Consider the following 20,321-nt stretch of genomic DNA (forward strand, 5'->3'; position numbering starts at 1 on the left):
GGGACACGGACCCGGACTTTTTTTTTAAGTTCGGCCGAACCCGCCGATCACGGACATCCAGGTGTCCGCTCAACTCTAGTCAGCATCAATTCTCCTCTCCAGAGGATCCTTGAAGGACACTGTGTCTTCCATTGGTAGGGTAACATGCTTTACAAGCCTCATCACCGCGGCGTCCACCAGAGGTGGAGACTCCAAATGCTTCACTTCTTCCTGCTTGAATGGGTATAGTTTCCCCATTTTAGTAAGCATAGAGTTTTTTCTCTCGACCTTGCTCCATTCCTCGGTGATGATATTTCCCAACTCCCCTAGGAATGGAAAATTCAAGCGTTCCTTACACAATTGCTTGAAGAATTTCTTCTGCTTCGGGGGGGAGACTGCAGGATCCTCCCAATCAAGAGCTTCCCTTACAGCTCTTACCAAGGGGGAAACAAGACTGAATTCAAACCCCAGACAGGAGTCATCCGTTTCAGAATCAGAATCCGAGGGAAGGATAGAAGGGTGGCTGGGATGAGAAGATTCTAATGGGTCTTGACCCAGATTATCTCCCTCTGGCGAGCGAGACGGCCCTGCTGATGCACTTGGACAATGAAGCTTGGCCAGAGAGTCCTTGAGGACCTTGCGCACCACGTCTTCTATGTGCTGGTCTGAGTTTTCCCGTTCGCCCGTTGCTTGGACATAACAGTGGTTGCAGAGGGATGTACCGTCCGGAACCTGTATACCACATCCCCAGCATTTCCTTCCATGAGGACGCTCTGAGAGGCCATGATGTTTAGCGGAAGAAGACTGGCCCTCGCGCCCCGGACTATGAGGGGATTTGCGCCTGGACCTGGATGAGGAGTGCCGGTGCTGCGATTTTAAATGCCTATCTTCTCTGCATGCATTGTGCTGCTGATCAGACCTAGAAGAGCTGGAGACAGACAGACAAAACATAGCAAGAGACAATGGCCATAGATAGATCAAAGCCTCCCTGCCCCCCTCTTTTCCTTGAACATACCTGGTATGAGCGGGCTGGCCACCAGGGGGCGGAGACGACTCCATACTTAAGGCACAGAAATAAGTCCCTTTCTTGACTTAATCACAAATGGAAAAAAACAAAGAACGTCTGCGCAACCCGGAAGCGGCGGGCGCAATCGCGGCTGCGGCCGGACCGAATGCAGCAAATGCTCATGAGGTAAGGAACCGGAAAAGGAGTTAACTTGTACCAAAAAAACAAAAGGGCAACCCGGACTGTATTTAATAACTTCCCAGGCACCTAGCATTAAAAAACAAGGGAAAATAGCATGACAATGGCAATATAAAGGAGACAAACATAAAAGAAAGAAACATTTAAATAAAGAGGAAACAACAGATCCCATAACAGGGCTTACCACCCTGCCCCCTGGAGCAAGGAGACGCAACACCGGGCTATCTTCGGGCAATAGTGGGCCACCCACAGCCGCTGGGCTCTCTTGGCCAGACCACAAAGCTCCTGCAGAGGGTCTCTTCGATTGCCCCCTCCATACCCTGCTAAGAGCAAAGGGCAAAGGGCTTAGCGGAGGCTCCATGCTGACCCAATCCTGCTTCCAGTATATATATATATATATATATATATATATATATATATATATATATATATATATAGGCCGCTTGTAGTAACGCATCACTATATGCTTGAGGAGGACAAAAAAGGAACATGGATGCTGAAAGGGAGCAAAGATTTATGGGAGTGGGGTCCAATAGGGTAGGAGAGGAGGCGGGGCTACCCGAACGTATGCTGCCATGGAGTCTGTCAGGAAAAAATACATACAAAACAATTCAACACATGACTTCACTTCTGAAGTTGTATTCTGTCGTACGAAAATTTTTGTACATTGAGTAATCTCTTTACATTTGATATGAGACTAGCATGCAACAAAAAATGGACGACTATTCATCTGATAATCTGATTGTGTCTACCAGGCTTTAGTAGCTTCTTTCTCTTGCACTATTTTATGGCGCAAGCCTTGCTAGCAGGGACTGGAGTTGTGTGCCCCTATGAGAACCTAAGACACTCTCCTGCTTCTCCCTTCTCCAAACGAACAGACAGACTAGAGACTACACTGTTCGCTGTTAACTCTTGCCTGTAAAGACCAGGAGTTTTAGGTAAGCAGCACTGAGAGAGCAGAAGTATTAAAAGTTGCATAGACAAAGATTTTCTCTATTAACCTCGCTGGCGGTCTGATTATGTCAGAATTTTGGTGCTAAAAGCGGTACATTGTTTTACATGGAAATCTGTTGTTTTATATAATTTAAGCCTGTAATTCTTAGGACTAACCCACTTAAATCTGTCCAAACAAGAGTCTAGTAGACATCCCGGGTATGATAAAGTTTGAAACACAAAATCGTAAAATTATAATATAATAATAATACATTTTATTCAATAATATAATCAAACCAAAAACACTGAAATATGTACAAACAAGGGGTGCGATATTAATAGTCACCGTAATAAAGGTTCAGTAAACATCTCGGGTATGAAATATTTTGAAACATGGGACTGCACAAAGTCCAACGTCCCAATCGGGACAATAGAATCTGGTTTCTTTTCTTATTTTCTTTCCACTGTCATCTCTTTTCGAGCAACAAACCACGCACATCCGCAGGGAAGGTGAGTGTGCTTCTGGGGTAATCCCGAATGTGGCTCAGGGTTACTGCTTTTGGTACACTATATTAACCCTGAGCCACACTCGGGAATACCGCTAGGGAGGTTAAAAGTGGCAAACTGCAAGTGCTGGGGTAAGGCCTTTCACTTTGCACATGATAATTACAATTTGTAGTATCTCACTACTGGTTTGTAGTTCATACTGTCTTTCTTTGTACAAATTCCCCTCAGTGCAAGCTACACAATGTACCATATCCTGGGTAATGCTCAGTTTACAGGTATTCAGGTGTGACAGTGCATATGTGTTTTTTTGTGCGTTTTGGAGTGGCACATTTTGTGCAGCCTATTCATGTTCCTGTCCAGTTGGTTTGTGATAAAGTTATAGCGTTTACAAACTACACTGCTCAAAAAAATTAAAGGAACACTTTTAAAAACACATCAGATCTCAAAGGGTAAAAATGTCATGCTAGATATCTATACTGATATGGACTGGGTAATGTTTTAGGGATGAAAGGATGCCACATAATTTGATGGAAATAAAAATGATCAACCTCCAGAGGGTTGAATTCAAAGACACCCCAAAAATCAAAGTGAAAAAATGATGCAGCAGGTTAGTCCATTTTGCTGAAATTTTATTGCAGCAACTCAAAATGGTACTCAGTTTGTATCACCCCACATGTACTTGCATGCATGCCTGACAACATCGGTCATGCTCCTAATGAGATGACGGATGGTGTCCTGGGGTTTTTCCTCCCAGATCTGGACCAGGGCATCACTGGGCTCCTAAACAGACTGAGATGCAACCTGGCGGTGTCAGGTGGACCAAAACATAATGTCCCAAAGGTGTTCTTTTGGATTTAGGTCAGGCGAGCATGAGGGCAAATCAATGGTATCAATTCCTGCATCCTCCAAGAACTGGCTGCATACTCTTGCTCCACAATGCTGGGCAGTGAGCACAGGGCCCACTAGAGGATGTTGGGCCCTCAGGCCGCTCTCATCAAGTCTGTTTGATTGTTTGGTCAGAGACATTTACACCAGTGACCCTCTGGAGGTAATTTTGTAGGGCTCTGGCAGTGCTCATCCTGTTCTTCCATGCACAAAGGAGCAGATACCTGTCCTGCTTATGGGTTGAGAATCTTCTACAGCCATGTCCAGCTCTCCTAGAGCAACTGCCTGTCTCCTGGAATCTCCTCCATGCTCTTTAGACTGTGCTGGGAGACACAGCAAACCTTCTGGCAATGGCAGGTATAGATGTGCCATCCTGGGGGAGTTGGACTGCCTGTGCAACCTCTCTATAGGGTCCAGGTTTTGCCTCATGCTACTAGTCGTGAGACTGACCCTAGACGAATGCAAAACCAGTGAAAAACAGTCAGAGAAGGTGAGTAGGGGAAAAAAAGTCAGTGGCCTTCACCTGTAAAACCATTCCTGATTTGGAGGTTGTCTCATTGTTGCCCATCTAGTGCACCTGTTGTTAATTTCATGAACACCAAAGCAGCTGAAACTAGTTAACAACCCCCTCTGATACTTATCTAACCAGATCAATATCAGAGGAGTTTAACTGATTGATGCTGAACTCTGAATAAAAAGTGTTTGTTTAATTTTTTTTAAGCAGTGTTTATATAATGGAATTTAAGCAGCTATAGATGCTATACTGGTTATGGCGGTGATCAGAGACTTATAGTGGGGTGGGCAATCTGGCACTAACAGACACTGGCTGGGAGGGTATTTTTTTTTTTTTTTTCACCGGTCAGTGTCCCTGGTCACTGCCACACCAGTTATATGATGACGCTGTATTTCACTGGTGACAGTAAAAACAAAATGAATTGTGAAAATATTTTTTTTTTATTTCTTAATTTTCCAAGAAATAAGGACAAAAATTACAACTTAAAAAAAAAAAAAAAAAAAAACATGCCTCTTACTACATACCTTAAACTGTCTACTTTCCAAAAAGGGGTTATTTAGGTATTTCTACTGTCCTGGCATTTTAGAACCTCAAGAAATTAGATTGTTGTTTCAGATATACTGTATACCTGAATTTTTGGACTATAACTTTAACACAGAATAAATAATATACACTGATTGGTGTTATTTTCACCAAAGAAATATAGCAGAATGCATTTTGGGCTTAATTTATAAAGAAAAATTATTTATTTGCAAAATTTTATAACAGAAATGAAGAAAAACACATTTGATTTCAAAATATTCAGTCTCTTTTTTTTTGTTTATTTAGCAAAATATAAAACATCCAGTGCTGATTAAATTCTACCAAAAGAAAACTCTATTTGTGTGAACAAAATTAGAAAAATGTAGTTTGGGTACAGTGTTGCATGACCGCGCAATTGTCATTGGAAGTGTGACAGTACTGAAAGCTGGCCTGGCCTGGGCACGAGGGGGGTAAAGATATACATACATATTTATATATATATATATATATATATATATATATATATATATATATATATATATCAAATGTAAAAATATTTAAGCATTTATTAAAAAATTAAAACTCAATAGCTCTGAATTGCTTTATTACTAATTATTGAGTAGACATTAAACATAATTGACTGAGTAGTAGCAAATTGTATAACAATTTTTCTATATACCATCCTTAATATAACAACCTGTAATATTATAAGGACGACAGCAATAGAAATGTACAAAAGGTAATATTTGTTAATATAGATATGTTAATGCAGGTAATAATATATATATATATATATATATATATATATATATATATATATATATATATATATATATATATATATATATATATATATGAATTTAAACACTAGATGGCACTAAATACAGATACACGGAAGAGCCAGTATTAGAGAGTGTAGAAATAACAATAAGTGTTTTAATATGAAGGTTTTGTTCATATATTTTAAAAGATTTGTAAAGTCAGAAGGTTTTTTATCTTAATGCATTCTATGGATTAGGATAAAAAGCCTTCTGTGTGTATCAGCCCCCCTCTGCCCCCCTAATACTTATCTGAGCCCATCTCTGTCCAGCAATGTCTACGAGTCCCTCGGTCATCCGGGACTCTCCCTCCTGATTGGCTGAAACACAGCCGTGGCCCCATTGGCTCCCACGGCTGTCAATCAAAGTCAGTTAGCCAATCAGGAGAGAGAGAGAGGGGCAAACTATGGCTCTGTATCTGAATGGACGCACAGAGCTGCAGCTTGGCACGGGTGCCCCTATAACAAGCTGCTTGCTGTTGGGGCACTCAATAGGAGGGAGGGGCCAGGAGCAGCGAAGAGGGACCCAAGAAAAGGAGAATCCGGGCTGCTATGTGCAAAACCAACTGTCACAGAGGAGGGAAGTATAACATGTTTGTTATTTTTTTTGTTTTTTAAACAAACAAGACTTTACAATTATGATGTTGTATAAAAAGATCGCTATGAAGAGGGCGGATATGCCGGGAAATCACTACACGCAAGGGGAAATTAGGTAAAGAAAGAGGCTGATTACAGAAAACAGTAGGGTTTAGTTGTGTGTAGTAGACGGAGCATGGACTATATAAGGGTAGGTGTACAAGGGGACTTCCTGCTCCTGAAGACGCCAGATTGGCTGGGCAAAATGTATGTTGGGTGGGACATCCGGTGCCGTCATTTCCAGCCTGTGGAATGCACACTGTGGCGGCGTTTCTGGTCTTTACATGTGGTTTTTGACATCTATTCAATGTGAGTGTTTAATGTGTTTAAACCTATTTTTTAAATGAACAATGCTGCGTCATGAGAGTTCCCCCTCTTTGTCCCCTTGCATTTTATTGGAGGTATACGAGGAAATAGGAGAAATATAAGGATACTGGGAGAGAAGAACCAAGTAGGAGAAGAGCAAGGCTGAACTCTGCTGTTTAAATACCCAGGAGGGCTTCCATACAGTATACACTATTTGGGACTGTAAATTTATATTGGCATAGGTGTTGATGATTTGTGATTGCATATAGCAATACCTGATTTGAATATTAGTCAGCGCTGTGTTAAAGGTTGTTTAGGAGGGGGTAAATGTACCTGGTATTGAAGAGGTTAATACAGTGATCAGTGATAATACTGTCCACTGTAATAATGACACTGGCTAGGAAGGAATTAACATCAAGGGGAAATCAAGGGCTTAACTGCATGCCTAACAAGTGTAATGTGTACTACTTTTACTTAGTGTCCATTCACACTACCGCGACTTGTCAGGCGACTGGCCAGCCTGACAAGTCGCGGTCCATTGTGTGCTACGGGAACCGTTCTAATAGGAGCGACTCAAGTCGCTCCAACTTAGAAAAAGATTCCTGTACTACTTCGGGGGGACATCGGAGCGACTTGCATAGACATTCATTATATGAAGTCCTTGCAATTTGCGCCGAAGTCACGGTGCACGCGACTTCACAGGTCGCCCCGCAAGTCATGCCGCGTTAGTGTGAACCGGCACTAACAGATCTGGCTGCTCCCTGAACTCAGAGTTTGCCAACACAGAACTCTGTGCTGTGATTGGCCACAGCCGATCAGTAGGTGTACAGCCATAATCATTGGCTGTACCCTGCTGACAAACTCATGCTGTGTCCAATCACAGCACCAGTCAGCAGGGGGTGCACGCATGCGCTCTGCCAAACCAAGAAGTACACCGGGACGTATAGAGGAATTTTCAGTGCCTGGCGCCAAGTGATTAAACAGAACTTCAAAACTACTCAGGAAAAGAAAACTTTTGAACTGACGACAATTCTATTTGACACAAAAGATAATGGACTACATGAGGACCTCAGTTTTCTAAATCACTATCTAAAATATTTATTACCAGTATCACCCCCGTGACTCTTTCTTCCTCCCCAGTCCATACTCTTTTCCTTGCCTTATCTCCCTAACTATCCAAGTTTAATTATCATTGTTGTGTATGACTGTGTGTTTTTTTTTCTCAGAGAATGTCTTAGAGCCCATTCACACTGCCGCGACTTGTCAGGCGACTTGTCAGCCTGACAAGTCGCGGTCAGTCGCGGTCCATTGAGTAGTACAGGACCCGTTCTAATAGGAGCGACACAAGTCGCTCCAACTTAGAAAAAGGGTCCTGTACTACTTTGGGGCGACCTCGGAGCGACTTGCATAGACTTCCATTATGTGAAGTCCCTGCAAGTCGCGCCGAAGTCGCGGTGCACAGCGGTGCACAGCGGTGCACGCGACTTCACAGGTCGTCCCCCGAAGTCGTGTCGCCTCAGTGTGAACCGGCTCTTAACATTCTGCTAAAACTTTGTGTATTAGTACTACTTGGACCTTGAAGAAGAGGTACACCCGAAAAGCTTGTCCTGAAAATTAAGATGTTAGTGCATTTAAAAAAAACAAGTATCTTGGACAGTACTTAATTGTTTTTTTTAGCACATAGCCAGTTGTTTGTGTGCCATCCTTCATTTAGTCATAGAGAATCATATGTAGCCATCACATTGCATATTTTTTGGTCTTTCTATTGATCTGAAATTGGTATTCAGACTTCTGTTTGAACTTATTTATTGTCATTTTGCTTTGCTGTGTTGCCCCAAAACAACGTATTCACTTTTTATATTCTGATGGAAGGCAAGTTCCGCCAAATGAAGATGAAGGCATCCTGGTGACATGTTGCTTTACCTCATGCATATACACACAGGCATTAACAGAAATGGGGATTTATAGGCTATTACCTGGCATTAGTGGTGGTTTGTGATATCTTCCAGCCATTTTGTCTCTGTTCCTGGGTTAGAGTAGCTTTCAAACGGTAGTTGAACTGCAGAATCCAGGTTTTTCCATACCTTTGCTCCAGCTCTGTCTCTTGCAGATCATCAAAAATGTCTATCCAGATGTTTCCAGATAGTTCCCTGGGCATTTCTCTGACAAAAAACACTAGAAATAAATTTGATCATGTTATATTGTAATTGCTTCCCCAATATTTTCATACCATACATTATTCCTTCACAGATTAGTAATACAATATCTGATGTCAAAATAACTAAATCTCCAGATTTGGTGTGCTTACCCACACAAAATTCTGATGGCTACTGCAGCCAGAAGTCATTCATTTAGTTTTGATATTACTAATGCCACTAAATGACAAATTTCTATGGTGCAGGCTGCAAGCATCATTTGTTGCTATGATGCTGGCAGCCACCAAGGATGTTGTGCCAGCTAGCAACCTGTGGCCATCTTCTGCCCTCCCACATCCTACGTCAATGATGTCATTGGTTGCTAGGATTCCAGAAACTGCACAGTCATTGGTTGGTAGTGGGGTCCTCCTCAAAAAACCATACCCTTGCCAGAGCATGAAGCCTGACTGGCCAGACCATGCCAGGCCACATGTCCTCAACATGGGGAGGGTACTTGTGCTTGGGAGGCCGTCCAGGGATATAGAATATTGAATAGAATATCTACAGTGGGTACGGAAAGTATTCAGACCCCCTTAAATGTTTCACTCTTTGTTATATTGCAGCCATTTGCTATAATCATTTAGGTTCATTCTTCTTCCTCATGAATGTACACATAGCACCCCATACTGACAGAAAAACACAGAATTGTTGACATTGTTGCAGATTTATTAAAAAAGAAAAACTGAAATAACACATGGTCCTAAGTATTCAGACCCTTTGCTCAGTATTTAGTAGAAGCCCCCTTTTGATCTAATACAGCCAGGAGTCTTTTTGGGAAAGATGCAACAAGTCTTTCACACCTGGATTTGGGGATCCTCTGCCATTCCTCCTTGCAGATCCTCTCCAGTTCTGTCAGGTTGGATGGTAAACGTTGGTGGACAGCCATTTTTAGGCCTCTCCAGAGATGCTCAATTGGGTTTAAGTCAGGGCTCTGGCTGGGCCATTCAAGAACAGTCACGGAGTTGTTGTGAAGCCACTCCTTCGTTATTTTAGCTGTGTGCTTAGGGTCATTGTCTTGTTGGAAGGTAAACCTTCGGCCCAGTCTGAGGTCCAGAGCACTCTGGAGAAGGTTTTTGTCCAGGATATCCCTGTACTTGGCCGCATTCATCTTTCCCTCGATTGCAACCAGTCGTCCTGTCCCTGCAGCTGAAAAACACCCCCACAGCATGATGCTGCCACCACCATGCTTCACTGTTGGGACTGTATTGGACAGGTGATGAGCAGTGCCTGGTTTTCTCCACACATACTGCTTAGAATTAAGGCCAAAAAGTTCTATTTTGGTCTCATCAGACCAGAGAATCTTATTTCTCACCATCTTGGAGTCCTTCAGGTGTTTTTTAGCAAACTCCATGCGGGCTTTCATGTGTCTTACACTGAGGAGAGGCTTCCGTCGGGCCACTCTGCCATAAAGCCCCGACTGGTGGAGGGCTGCAGTGATGGTTGACTTTCTACAACTTTCTCCCATCTCCTGACTGCATCTCTGGAGCTCAGCCACAGTGATCATTGGGTTCTTCTTTACCTCTCTCACCAAGGCTCTTCTCCCCCGATAGCTCAGTTTGGCCGGACGGCCAGCTCTAGGAAGGGTTCTGGTCGTCCCAAACATCTTCCATTTGAGGATTATGGAGGCCACTGTGCTCTTAGGAACCTTAAGTGCAGCAGAAATCTTTTTGTAACCTTGGCCAGATCTGTGCCTTGCCACAATTCTGTCTCTGAGCTCTTCAGGCAGTTCCTTTGACCTCATGATTCTCATTTGCTCTGACATGCATTGTGATCTGGAAGGTCTTATATAGACAGGTGTGTGGCTTTCCTAATCAAGTCCAATCAGTATAATCAAACACATCTCAAGGATGATCAGAAGAAATGGAAAGCACCTGAGTTAAATATATGAGTGTCACAGCAAAGGGTCTGAATACTTAGGACCATGTGATATTTCAGTTTTTCTTTTTTAATAAATCTGCAACAATGTCAACAATTCTGTGTTTTTCTGTCAGTATGGGGTGCTATGTGTACATTCATGAGGAAGAAGAATGAACCTAAATGATTTTAGCAAATGGCTGCAATATAACAAAGAGTGAAAAATTTAAGGGGGTCTGAATACTTTCCGTACCCACTGTACATTAATCTCAATGAACAACACATGCCAGCCCACAGAAACAAAACACACTGACAGCCGAGAAGATGTGCTCCTGATGAATGGACCATAAATTACATTTCTTGGCCTGGCAGCTGAATATAAAAGAGGGATACCAGGTGACGTCATTGACCAAACATGATCATCACCATCAATAAGAGGACAGGATTGCTTTGCCGGTTCCTCTCTTGGCAAGACACCCTCCCTATGTTGAGGGCATGTGGCCTGGTATAGTTTGCGAGTCAAAGTGCATACTCCTTCCCGTGCATGCTCTGATAAGGGTCCAATATGAATTTTGTGGGGGACCTCAGACTGTTTTTATTGTTTTTGTTTGGAATTGAAGAAGAATTAGGAATCTGAATTAAGAATCTGGTATAAATTTTTTTTTTAAGGAAGCCTCGTGCCGTTTTTCCTTTGTTTTTAATTTGTTGTGTGTCTCCTTACAATCCATAACGGACCCTCCTCTTGAATAAGGGTCATGTATGGATGTTAAGGAAAAACCTGTCTTCTTTGTGCCACTTTTGCTTTAGTACATCGTACAGGTGTGCCACCTCATCTGCAGGGTTTAAGCCTTCCCACCAGCATGTTTTTTTTATAGGAGTTGTGTATTTTTAATGCTGCCCTTTAAACCTTTTTAATGAAGCTGCTCCCCACTAAACAAATATATATATTTTTAATTGGCACATGTTAAACAGGACAGTGAATAAGGTCAGTCTTTCACAGATTAGTTTTCAAGATTGTATTTTGCCAAGATGCCATGAATACTATGTCCCAAAACAAAACAATTGCACTATATGTATTATATGAAAAAGCATACTATTCACAGATATATAAATAAAAGTGCAGAATGAAAGGTCCCCAGGTCCTGGGGATAGTTACAGACTCAAAAAGTAGTGAAATCTACTGGGTTATATCTTATTTTAAGGCATACCCCATCCATCCTCTGCTATTCCCTGTATTCTGAACCTGTTGTTCAGCAAGTCATATCTCTATGCTGAATTAATTGTTCTTGGGTAATCAACTGACATCTAATAGCTGTGGTAGTTAATCATATTCGAAAGAAGGGTGTCACTGTAAACCTGTGAATGTCCATTTCTGGCAACAGATGTAACTTTTAAGTGGAGTTACCTAGTAAGTAGGGATGGGCAAATGTTTCTGGCCTGAGCATGAGCTCGGGCTGAACACTGGCTGTTCGCTCGTTTGATGAATTATTGGGGTGTTCGAATGTTTGTTCGGCCCGCTGATTGACCACAATGCACTGCGCTACCGCACAGTGCATTGGAAGCCCTGATTGGCTGAAGCAATGAAAGCTTTGCCCAATCAGGGCACAGAGCACTGTCAGAGCCATGATTGGAGAAAGTAATGATGACTCTATCCAATCATGGCTCATTGCTCTTAGTCCCACCCCACACTATAAAAGTAATCTTTCAATAGTAGCCATTTGTAGTGTGATATCAGCGTGGAGAGAGATAGAACAGGGCTCTGTTCAGTGCTACTAGAGAGTTAGTGTGCTATAGTGTGCTATTCTGATTCTATTGTCAGTGTAGAATATCAGTTTAGTGTGAATCTAGTGATAGTTCAATCAGTGTGAATGTAGTGCGACCATTCATTTTTACTTTAGTGTCACTTTAGTGTAAATCTAGTGATAGTTCAGTCAGTGTGAGTGTAGTAAACGTTCATTTTTACTTTAGTGTGAATCTAGTGATGGCTCAGTGAGTCTAGTGAGTGACCATTAATTTTTACTTTAGTGTCAGTTTGTTTTGTCAGGGCAGGTTTACTGCACTATAGTTCAGTGTGTTAGTGCACGTTTAATGAAGTATATATCTGTGCATTTAGTGGCATTTAACGCATTCATTTCAGTGTGTTACGTGTCGTTTAACGCAGTATATTTCAGTGCGTTCGTGCCATTTACCACAGTATATTTCAGTGCATTACTGCATGTTTAATGCAGTATATTACTGTGCTTTATTGCACGTTTAATGCAGGATATTTCTGTGCGTTAGTATACGTTTTATGCAATATATTTCTGTGCGTTACTTCTATCCAAAGTCTACAGAAGAGACAACAGAATTTATCCAAAAAAACACTAATCTTGTTCCCAGTGTACTACATTGTGACCTCATCATACAGACTGGCTCCCCAAGCCATTGTTTACACAATAAAGAAAGCTTGCAGGGAAAATGTCATTTTTTTTGGCTTTGACACAGTATAGATGTGACACTTTACAGGTAGACTAAGGGGACCCCCAGGCACTATATTAAAAGGGATTTTTCATTTTTATTGTTATTTCTTTTTTTTATGCTTTCACTTTAGGCATCAGTAAATCACTACTCATTTAAAAATGATGTTTTTTACAAACTTTTTTTTCATTAATACATGTCTCCCAGTGCAGTACCCGGACCCCCCATAACCATGGCATGCCCAATTACTTGCATAAATGCCTTCAAAATGGGCACTTTTGTTTTTTCCAGTTCACGTCATAGACTTCAATGGGGTTCGTTATTCGGTTGCAAACATTCATGATGTTCGAAAGTTCTGGTGTGAACCGAAAAGGGGGTCGTTCAGCCCATCCCTACTAGTAAGCTGTGACACTATTCTGGCTGGTTGCTTGACTGGAAAGAAGATAGAGGCAGATGGACTTTTCAGAAGCCATTCTGTACAAACTCCAGGCCCAGCCATGGTTACAGTGATATCATTCTAGGTTGGTGGAGCTTTGGAACTGCACATGGGCAGTCTACTTTTACTAGCAGTCGATGTTCTTTACTAGCGCTTGCCCCTGAGCATAAGCAATCACAAACGGGAGCAGGATGTCTTTTATTGATAAACTGTCCGTAATTTAATGTACAGTTGGCAACCTTGGTACCCCTAGTAAAGATAAGTTTATCTCAAGTATCACTATGTAATACGTAGATGTTTTATATATATATATATATATATATATATATATATATATATATATATATACTGGAAACAAAATATATCAAAAGTAAGTACTCCCTAGTGTGTACACATTTAATGCCCATACCCTCCCCTCTAACTCTTTGCCACGTTTTACAAGCTACCCCCATAAAAATAATAACTCACATTAACAATATTTATTTTAAACTAGTCCACCTAGAACATTGCGCTAAATTTGCAGGACACAAAATGAATATGTAGCAAACTGCTTTGCAATGTCTACCTCATCAATTTAATTAAGATGTTCTATAGTATGAACAATGATAAAAATCATTAAATGAAGGATAAAATTGCAGTATACATACCAGAATACTAGATACTGGTGTGTTATGGTAGCTCTCTCTCTCTCTCTCTCTCTCTCTCTATGTGAAGTGCAGAGAATGTAATGTTATTCATGTAGACAATCCACTCCCAATAAGTCAGCAGTCTGAGAAGGGAATGGAAACTGAAACCATTTCAGTCTGCTGCAATTTATCATTAACTCCACTAGCTTCAATAGAGCATAAATGAGGTGGAAGAAATGGCACATCATCAGCTGTATTACTAAGACACCCATGTTATTAAACACTCATAAGCACATGATGGTCTGACACTATTATATTAATATAAACTGTATGTGACTTTGTCTTAAAGTGACTCTGTGACTATGGGGTATGTAGCACTGCCCCCTTGAGGACTGCTGGATATTACACTTTCGGGTCCCCCTGGGTTACCATTAGCAATGCTGGCATTCACAATTTAACACTTTATTCTTGGCTTAGTCAATAATCAGTCCATGGATATGTAGTTGTTTTTGGTGTTTTATTTTAAATAGGGATGTGAGAAGGGAATAGTGGGATACTCCAAATTAACTATTCACAAGATGGAGGACTTCTAATTCTCGATACAGTCAGGCTGTTAATTAACCCTGCCACTTAGGTGAATTTTGGTTAAGTCTCTATCAAGATGACTTGATGAACTAAATTCTCTTCAGGACACTTTCCTAGCATCCTCTTTCTCGACCACTGACACCCGTCCTCTGACTATCCTACTCCGTGGTGGCCCCCCCAGGTCAGGCCCCTTGGCATGATCCCCTGTACTCACAATGCTGTTTTTCCAGGGTCTCCAGTGTCTCCCCCCCCCCCCTCAGTCAGCCCTCCTGGGTTCAGCTCCGTTCCTCTGGCCCTCAGGACGACCTCCTGATGCCACATGTCACTTGCTACAGAGGAGGAGGCAGCCGCCACCCTCCCCCTGGGACTTTGCTCACCAGCCAAAGACCCCACAGAACATGTGCTCCTGGATTTTATACAGTATCCTAGAATGCACCAGGACAGCCGGTTTACGCCAATCACCAGGACTGTATCAATATCTATGTACCCATTGGTCAGGTTTCCTCCCACTGTCAAAAATGCCTCCCTATTGGACCAGTGTGAAACACTCTCTAGACCCAATGAATCACACACTGAGCACACTGAGCAGACCTAACTCACTGATCCTGCTCTCTGCTAGAAGAAAAGCAATATAGATGTGCCTGCTGCTCCTCTGATAGGCAGACAGAGCCAGAAAATATACTCTCTCACTAGCACCTACCTAGGAGGGTGCTACAGGTAGATCTACTAAAACTGGTGCACTTAGAATCTGGTGTAGGTGTGCATGGTAGCCAATCAGCTTCTAACTTCAGCTTATTCAATTAAGTATTGAAAATAAAACCTGGAAGCTGATTGGTTTATATGGAGAGCTGCACCAGATTTTTCACTATCCACTTTTAGTAAATAAACCACTATGCGTTGCAGGATAAACTACACTAACTGAAATGTTAAATGATTTATACTTACCTCGCTGGCAGCCTGTGTCTTAAAGCTCTACACACACAGATCTCTGGCAGGTATTTGACACTTCTGTCAGTCCTTAAAACCTGTAGCGATGTAGAAACCAGCAGGAGAAATCACAGTACTTGGTGTGAGAGCAGATATTTGACACATCCAGAAGGTGATTTTCCACTTGCTGAGTATGATGACCTCATCGGTGCATGCACTCTGAAGGTCCTGCTTACAGTGCCAGACCTTCAGAGCCGTGCCAGAAACGGCGGCTACAGGGCACATGCACAGGAGTGACATCATCACATCCTTTGCCACTTATGTAGCCAGGGGCTGCGAACCCAGAAGGAAGATTGGGGGAAGATGTCAGCTGTCTCTTGGTGATATCCTGGCACGGGAGGGCTTCATTCTAAAGGAAGTTTCTCATAATGTGCTAGTATGGGATGCATCAGTGATTTAAGCTTTAAGGCTGGTATCACAACTGCTGTGCCAACTTTCATGTCTCGAATGGTTCCTTTCTCTTGCAGCATCCAATGGAGCCATGCTTGCATGCAGGGACTAGAGTTGTGTCTCCCTACCCTGCATGCACCATTAGAAACACGCAGCCCCATAGCGTAGGATAGCAAGGCACTTCCCTGCTCCTCCCTTTTCGTTGTCCCTTCTTCCTTCCTCAAGCTAACAGATTGATTTGGGACTGCACTGCCCACCATTACCTTTTTTCTTGTGAAGACTGGAAGCTCAGGGAAGCAACACAAAGAGTGCAGGAGTCAGCAGCAATGAAAGTTGTGGATCGCAAGTGCTGGGGTAAGAATTTGAACAAATAGTTTATCGGGGAATGTTTATTTCATTGTGCTGAATGTGTTACACTAAAAATAAAACTCGGAGGGTTGAATACTACTTAAAGTAATGTGGTGGAGTTTTTAAGACATGGAGCATCAGAGAGCCAAGTATACATTATCTCCTTTCACTGAGTTGGTGTCGTTTTCTTAGAACAACATAGTGACACTGTCGCTTTAAAGAGAACCTGTAATCACATAAAAAACAGTCTTTTTATTCACCTGCACAATAAAATTGTATTTATTTATGGGCCAAGGCCATACTAGACACTGCAGGCCTTCAGCCACCAGAATGTGTCGAGTATTTTCTACATTCCTGTGGCTTGCACATATTTGAATGTATCATTGCCAAAACCTGCTGTTAGCTGGTCCTTGCAGGCTGAACAAAAAAAAATTTAACAAACTACTCAAACCACATTAAACATTGTAGATTAACAAATCTACTGCTGCAACTATTGTATTCTGACTGCTGGCGTCACCAGCTGTCAGAATACCCAAACAGTACATGCATCTGAAAGGATTTGTTATTTAGTTGACAATTTTCTGTCCATCTCCATTAGTTTTTCAATAGAAGGATGTCGGACTGGAGTGGAGTGGAGTGGGCAAACATAGCCACCCAATGAACGATTGTGCTCTATATACAGCCGTGGCCCAAAGTTTTTGAGAATGACACAAATATTAATTTTCACATAGTCTGCTGCCTCTGTTTTTATGATGGCAATTTGCGTATACTCCAGAATGTTATGACCAGTGATCAGATGAATTGCAATTAGTTGCAAAGTCTCTCTTTGCCTTGAAAATTAACCTAATCCCATAAAAAAATGTCCACTGCACTTGTGAAAAGGACTTCAGGGCACCCAAGAAAATCCAGCAAGCGCCAGGACTGTCTCCTATATTCAGCTGCAGGATCAGGGTACCATGCAGAGCTTGCTCAGTATTGGCAGCAAACAGGTGTGAGTGCATCTACATGCAAAGTGAGGAGAAGACTTTTGGAGGATGGCCTGGTGTCAAGAAGGGCAGCAAAAAAGCTACTTCTCTGTAAGAAAAACATCAAGGACAGATTGCTATTCTGCAAAAGGTACAGGGATTGGACTGCTGAGAACTGGGGTAAAGTCATTTTCTCTGATGAATCCCCTTTCTGATTGTTTGAGGCATTCAGAAAAAACCTTGTCTGGAGAAGAAAAGGTGAGAGCTACCATCAGTCCTGTGTCATGCCAACAGTAAAGCATCCTGAGACCATTCATGTGTGGGGTTGCTTCTCAGCCAAAGGAGTGATCTCACTCACAATTTCGCCTAAGAACACAGACATCAATAAAGAATGGTACAAAACATCCTCTAAGAGCAACTTCTCCGAACCATTCAAGAACAATTTGGTGAGGAAATGCCTTTTCCAGCATGATGGAGCACCTTGCAATAAGGCAAATGTGATAACTAAGTGGCTTGGGCAACAAAACATTGACATTTTGGGTCCATGGCAAGGACACTCCACAGACCCGTATCCCATTGAGAACTTGTGGTCAATTCTCAAGAGGCGAGTGAACAAAAACAACCCCACAAATTCTGACAAATTTCAAGCATTGATTATGTAAGAATGGGCTGTCATCAGTCAGGATGTGGACCAGACGTTGACTGACAGCATGCCAAGGTGAATTGCAGAGGTCTTGAAAAAGAAGGGTCAACACTGCAAATATTGACTCTTTGCATAAACGTAATGTAATTGTCAATAAAAGCCTTTCACACTTTTCAATGCTTGTAATTAGACTTCAGTATGCTTTAGTATCATCTGACAAAAAGATCTAAAAACAATGAAGCAGCAGACTTTGTGGAAATTATTGTTTGTGTCATTCTCAAAACTTCTGGCCACGGCTGCAAACTAGGTTTAGTTGGCAGCAGAGAACCTGGTGCATGTACAACAACTGCTGACAGTACAGTGAATGCAGTGATTGTTGACAAATGCAATGCTACTATTTTGTTGCATTACAATTAGATACATCCAGATGACAGGCTTTTTTTCTGGCAACTGCCCTTGCAGAAATACTACAAAGTGAAAAAAAATGTATTTATTTTTTCTTCTTTTTAAAGGCCTTATAAACCTTCCTACTTGCACCATGTGTTCTTCACCTGCATAAGATGTGAATTTCATGGCAACATTTCTTGCCCTGTACACACAGCCTGTAGTAGATCTTCCGATGTCTGAAATTTGTTTATGTTCAAACATGAGGCATTGTCGAATGACACTGCACAGGTTAATAGATGACTTCTGTCTGTAGTCTGAGGACTAAAATTATATATAACTATATACGTGTATCTCACAATATCTGGGTATCTCAGTCTAGTGCTCTGCGAGCAAGAGCTAAACAGTAATTAGATTTAAAAGAGATACAAACAGACAGAGCAATCAACAGAGAGCTCACTGTTTTACTACATAAGCATTTCCATATGGAGGCAGGTGCCTACAAATGGTGAGCTATTGTTTAGTTAGTTTTAGACTGCCCTGGTAGGGAAAGGTTATTACGGGATCTGTGTTTTCCTGGACTTTTTGGGTTCTGCCCTTCACCCTGATCCATATAAAAATAGGGGGAAGGCTGGACTCAGGGGCCACCAGCCGGACCGCATTGGAAGGATGAAATTATTCAAAGGGGTGCATGGTGGTATATGGTGTATCTAGGAAAACATGGCCTGTAAAGCGCACAGGGGGTACAAGAGGAAGGTCACTACAAAGATTTCTCTTGGCAGTAAGAGATTAGTTACCATGGGTAACCATGAACTGGAGAGAATGAATAGCAACCAGACAGCAAGGAGCAGTACCATACAGCTCAAGTGACAGGTCCTCCGGTAGCAAGGGAGTCAGTATTTTGCCTAGCGTTCGATTCCCCCCAAAAAAGTAACTGGGACTAAACCTATGGTACGGGGACCCCATGTATCCAACCGCAGGGTATGGGAGAGTGAAGTAGTTAACTACTTGCCGCAAAATCACGTACCTGTATGTCATTCTGCTTCAGGTGGTTGTATAGGGGTGATGCCTGCAGCTACAGGCATCACCCCAATACTGTTTTTGAGAGCCGACGGTCTGCTTTCTTGTGATAACAACTGATGCAGAGGTGCAACAGATTGAGTTTAGACAAGCCAATCTGTGACACTAGCAGCGCTAAAAACATATATATTGCACATAAAATGGTTAAAAAATCATTGAACATGAATGGTTAAAATGTCAACAACTGAATGTCCATCAGGAATCATATGCACTCGTTAAAAGGTAGGATTAACATTCGGCCAAAGAACAGTCCCATATATCAGTGCAGATGATAGAAATAGGATAAAGGTGCAACTAATTGAATAGTCCGTGTGCCTCCACCACCAAGCCGTGATCACCCATCAAAATGGAGACTCACCAGATATAAAATGAATAAAGGCCTGTAAGCATCACAGCTAACTCCTCCACTAGACCATAGGCACCCACCGCTTGGCTCTCAAATGGAAATCCTTTTCATACTCGCCCATCAATTCATGCAAGTGTAAGCACAACAAGGGGACACATAGCGTAATTCTGCAATGATTTATTGAAAATAAACACCACTTCCCCACAAATTGATACTCACAAACACAGCATAATAAACGGCATTGTCGAATGCATAAAAGCAGCGTCCATCCGTCTCTGTCTTCCACCCGACCGCTTTCGGCGCCCAGCGAGCCGGATCAAACAGTATGGCGTGGCGTCTTCAGTTGCTAAGGCAACCGCGCAGTCACGCTCTGACGCGTTTCGTCATCAAAGACTTCCACTGAGGGCATCTTTATTATTAATTTATTTGATTATAATAGCAGCTTTAGCCTTCATGTTTTTTTTTCTATTTCTTACCAATTTATTGTGATTTATCGCTGGGTGAGTGAGTTCTTTTACCTTACAGTGTTTGACTTCTTGCTCCTCTTTTGTATAACAACTGATGCAGCTAAGAAGCCACTCGATTGTTATCACAAGCAATGGGAGGGGATGTTCCCCTCCTCCTGCCGCCATCTGTCGCTCTGCCTGAGCTCTCCCGTCCCACTGGGAGGCCCGAGTGACCAGCTGGCACATCAGCCGGCTGGCCGGAGACCCAAACAAAGC

The 20,321-nt window shown here is 42.2% G+C and overlaps 1 protein-coding gene across 2 annotated transcripts in view; it reads right to left on the minus strand.

The window, feature by feature from the left end:
* Positions 1 to 13,935, minus strand: part of LOC309551762 (receptor-transporting protein 2-like) — a 30,510-nt gene extending 16,575 nt beyond the window's left edge. The window contains exons 1-2 of one of the 2 annotated variants that reach the window (XM_082252455.1): positions 13,893 to 13,935; positions 8,280 to 8,465 (exon numbers count right to left, since the gene is read on the minus strand). In XM_082252455.1, the coding sequence (XP_082108581.1) occupies positions 8,280 to 8,461 (182 nt within the window). In that variant the 5' untranslated portion in view covers positions 8,462 to 8,465; positions 13,893 to 13,935. Of the gene's footprint in view, positions 1 to 8,279; positions 8,479 to 13,892 lie in introns of both variants that reach the window. The other variant, XM_082252454.1, reaches the window with a different exon arrangement.
* Between the last annotated feature and the right edge of the window lie 6,386 nt (positions 13,936 to 20,321).

This window comes from Pelophylax lessonae (assembly GCF_965119305.1).
Source record: "Pelophylax lessonae genome assembly, chromosome: 3".
In the NCBI taxonomy this organism is placed as follows: Eukaryota; Metazoa; Chordata; class Amphibia; order Anura; family Ranidae; genus Pelophylax; species Pelophylax lessonae.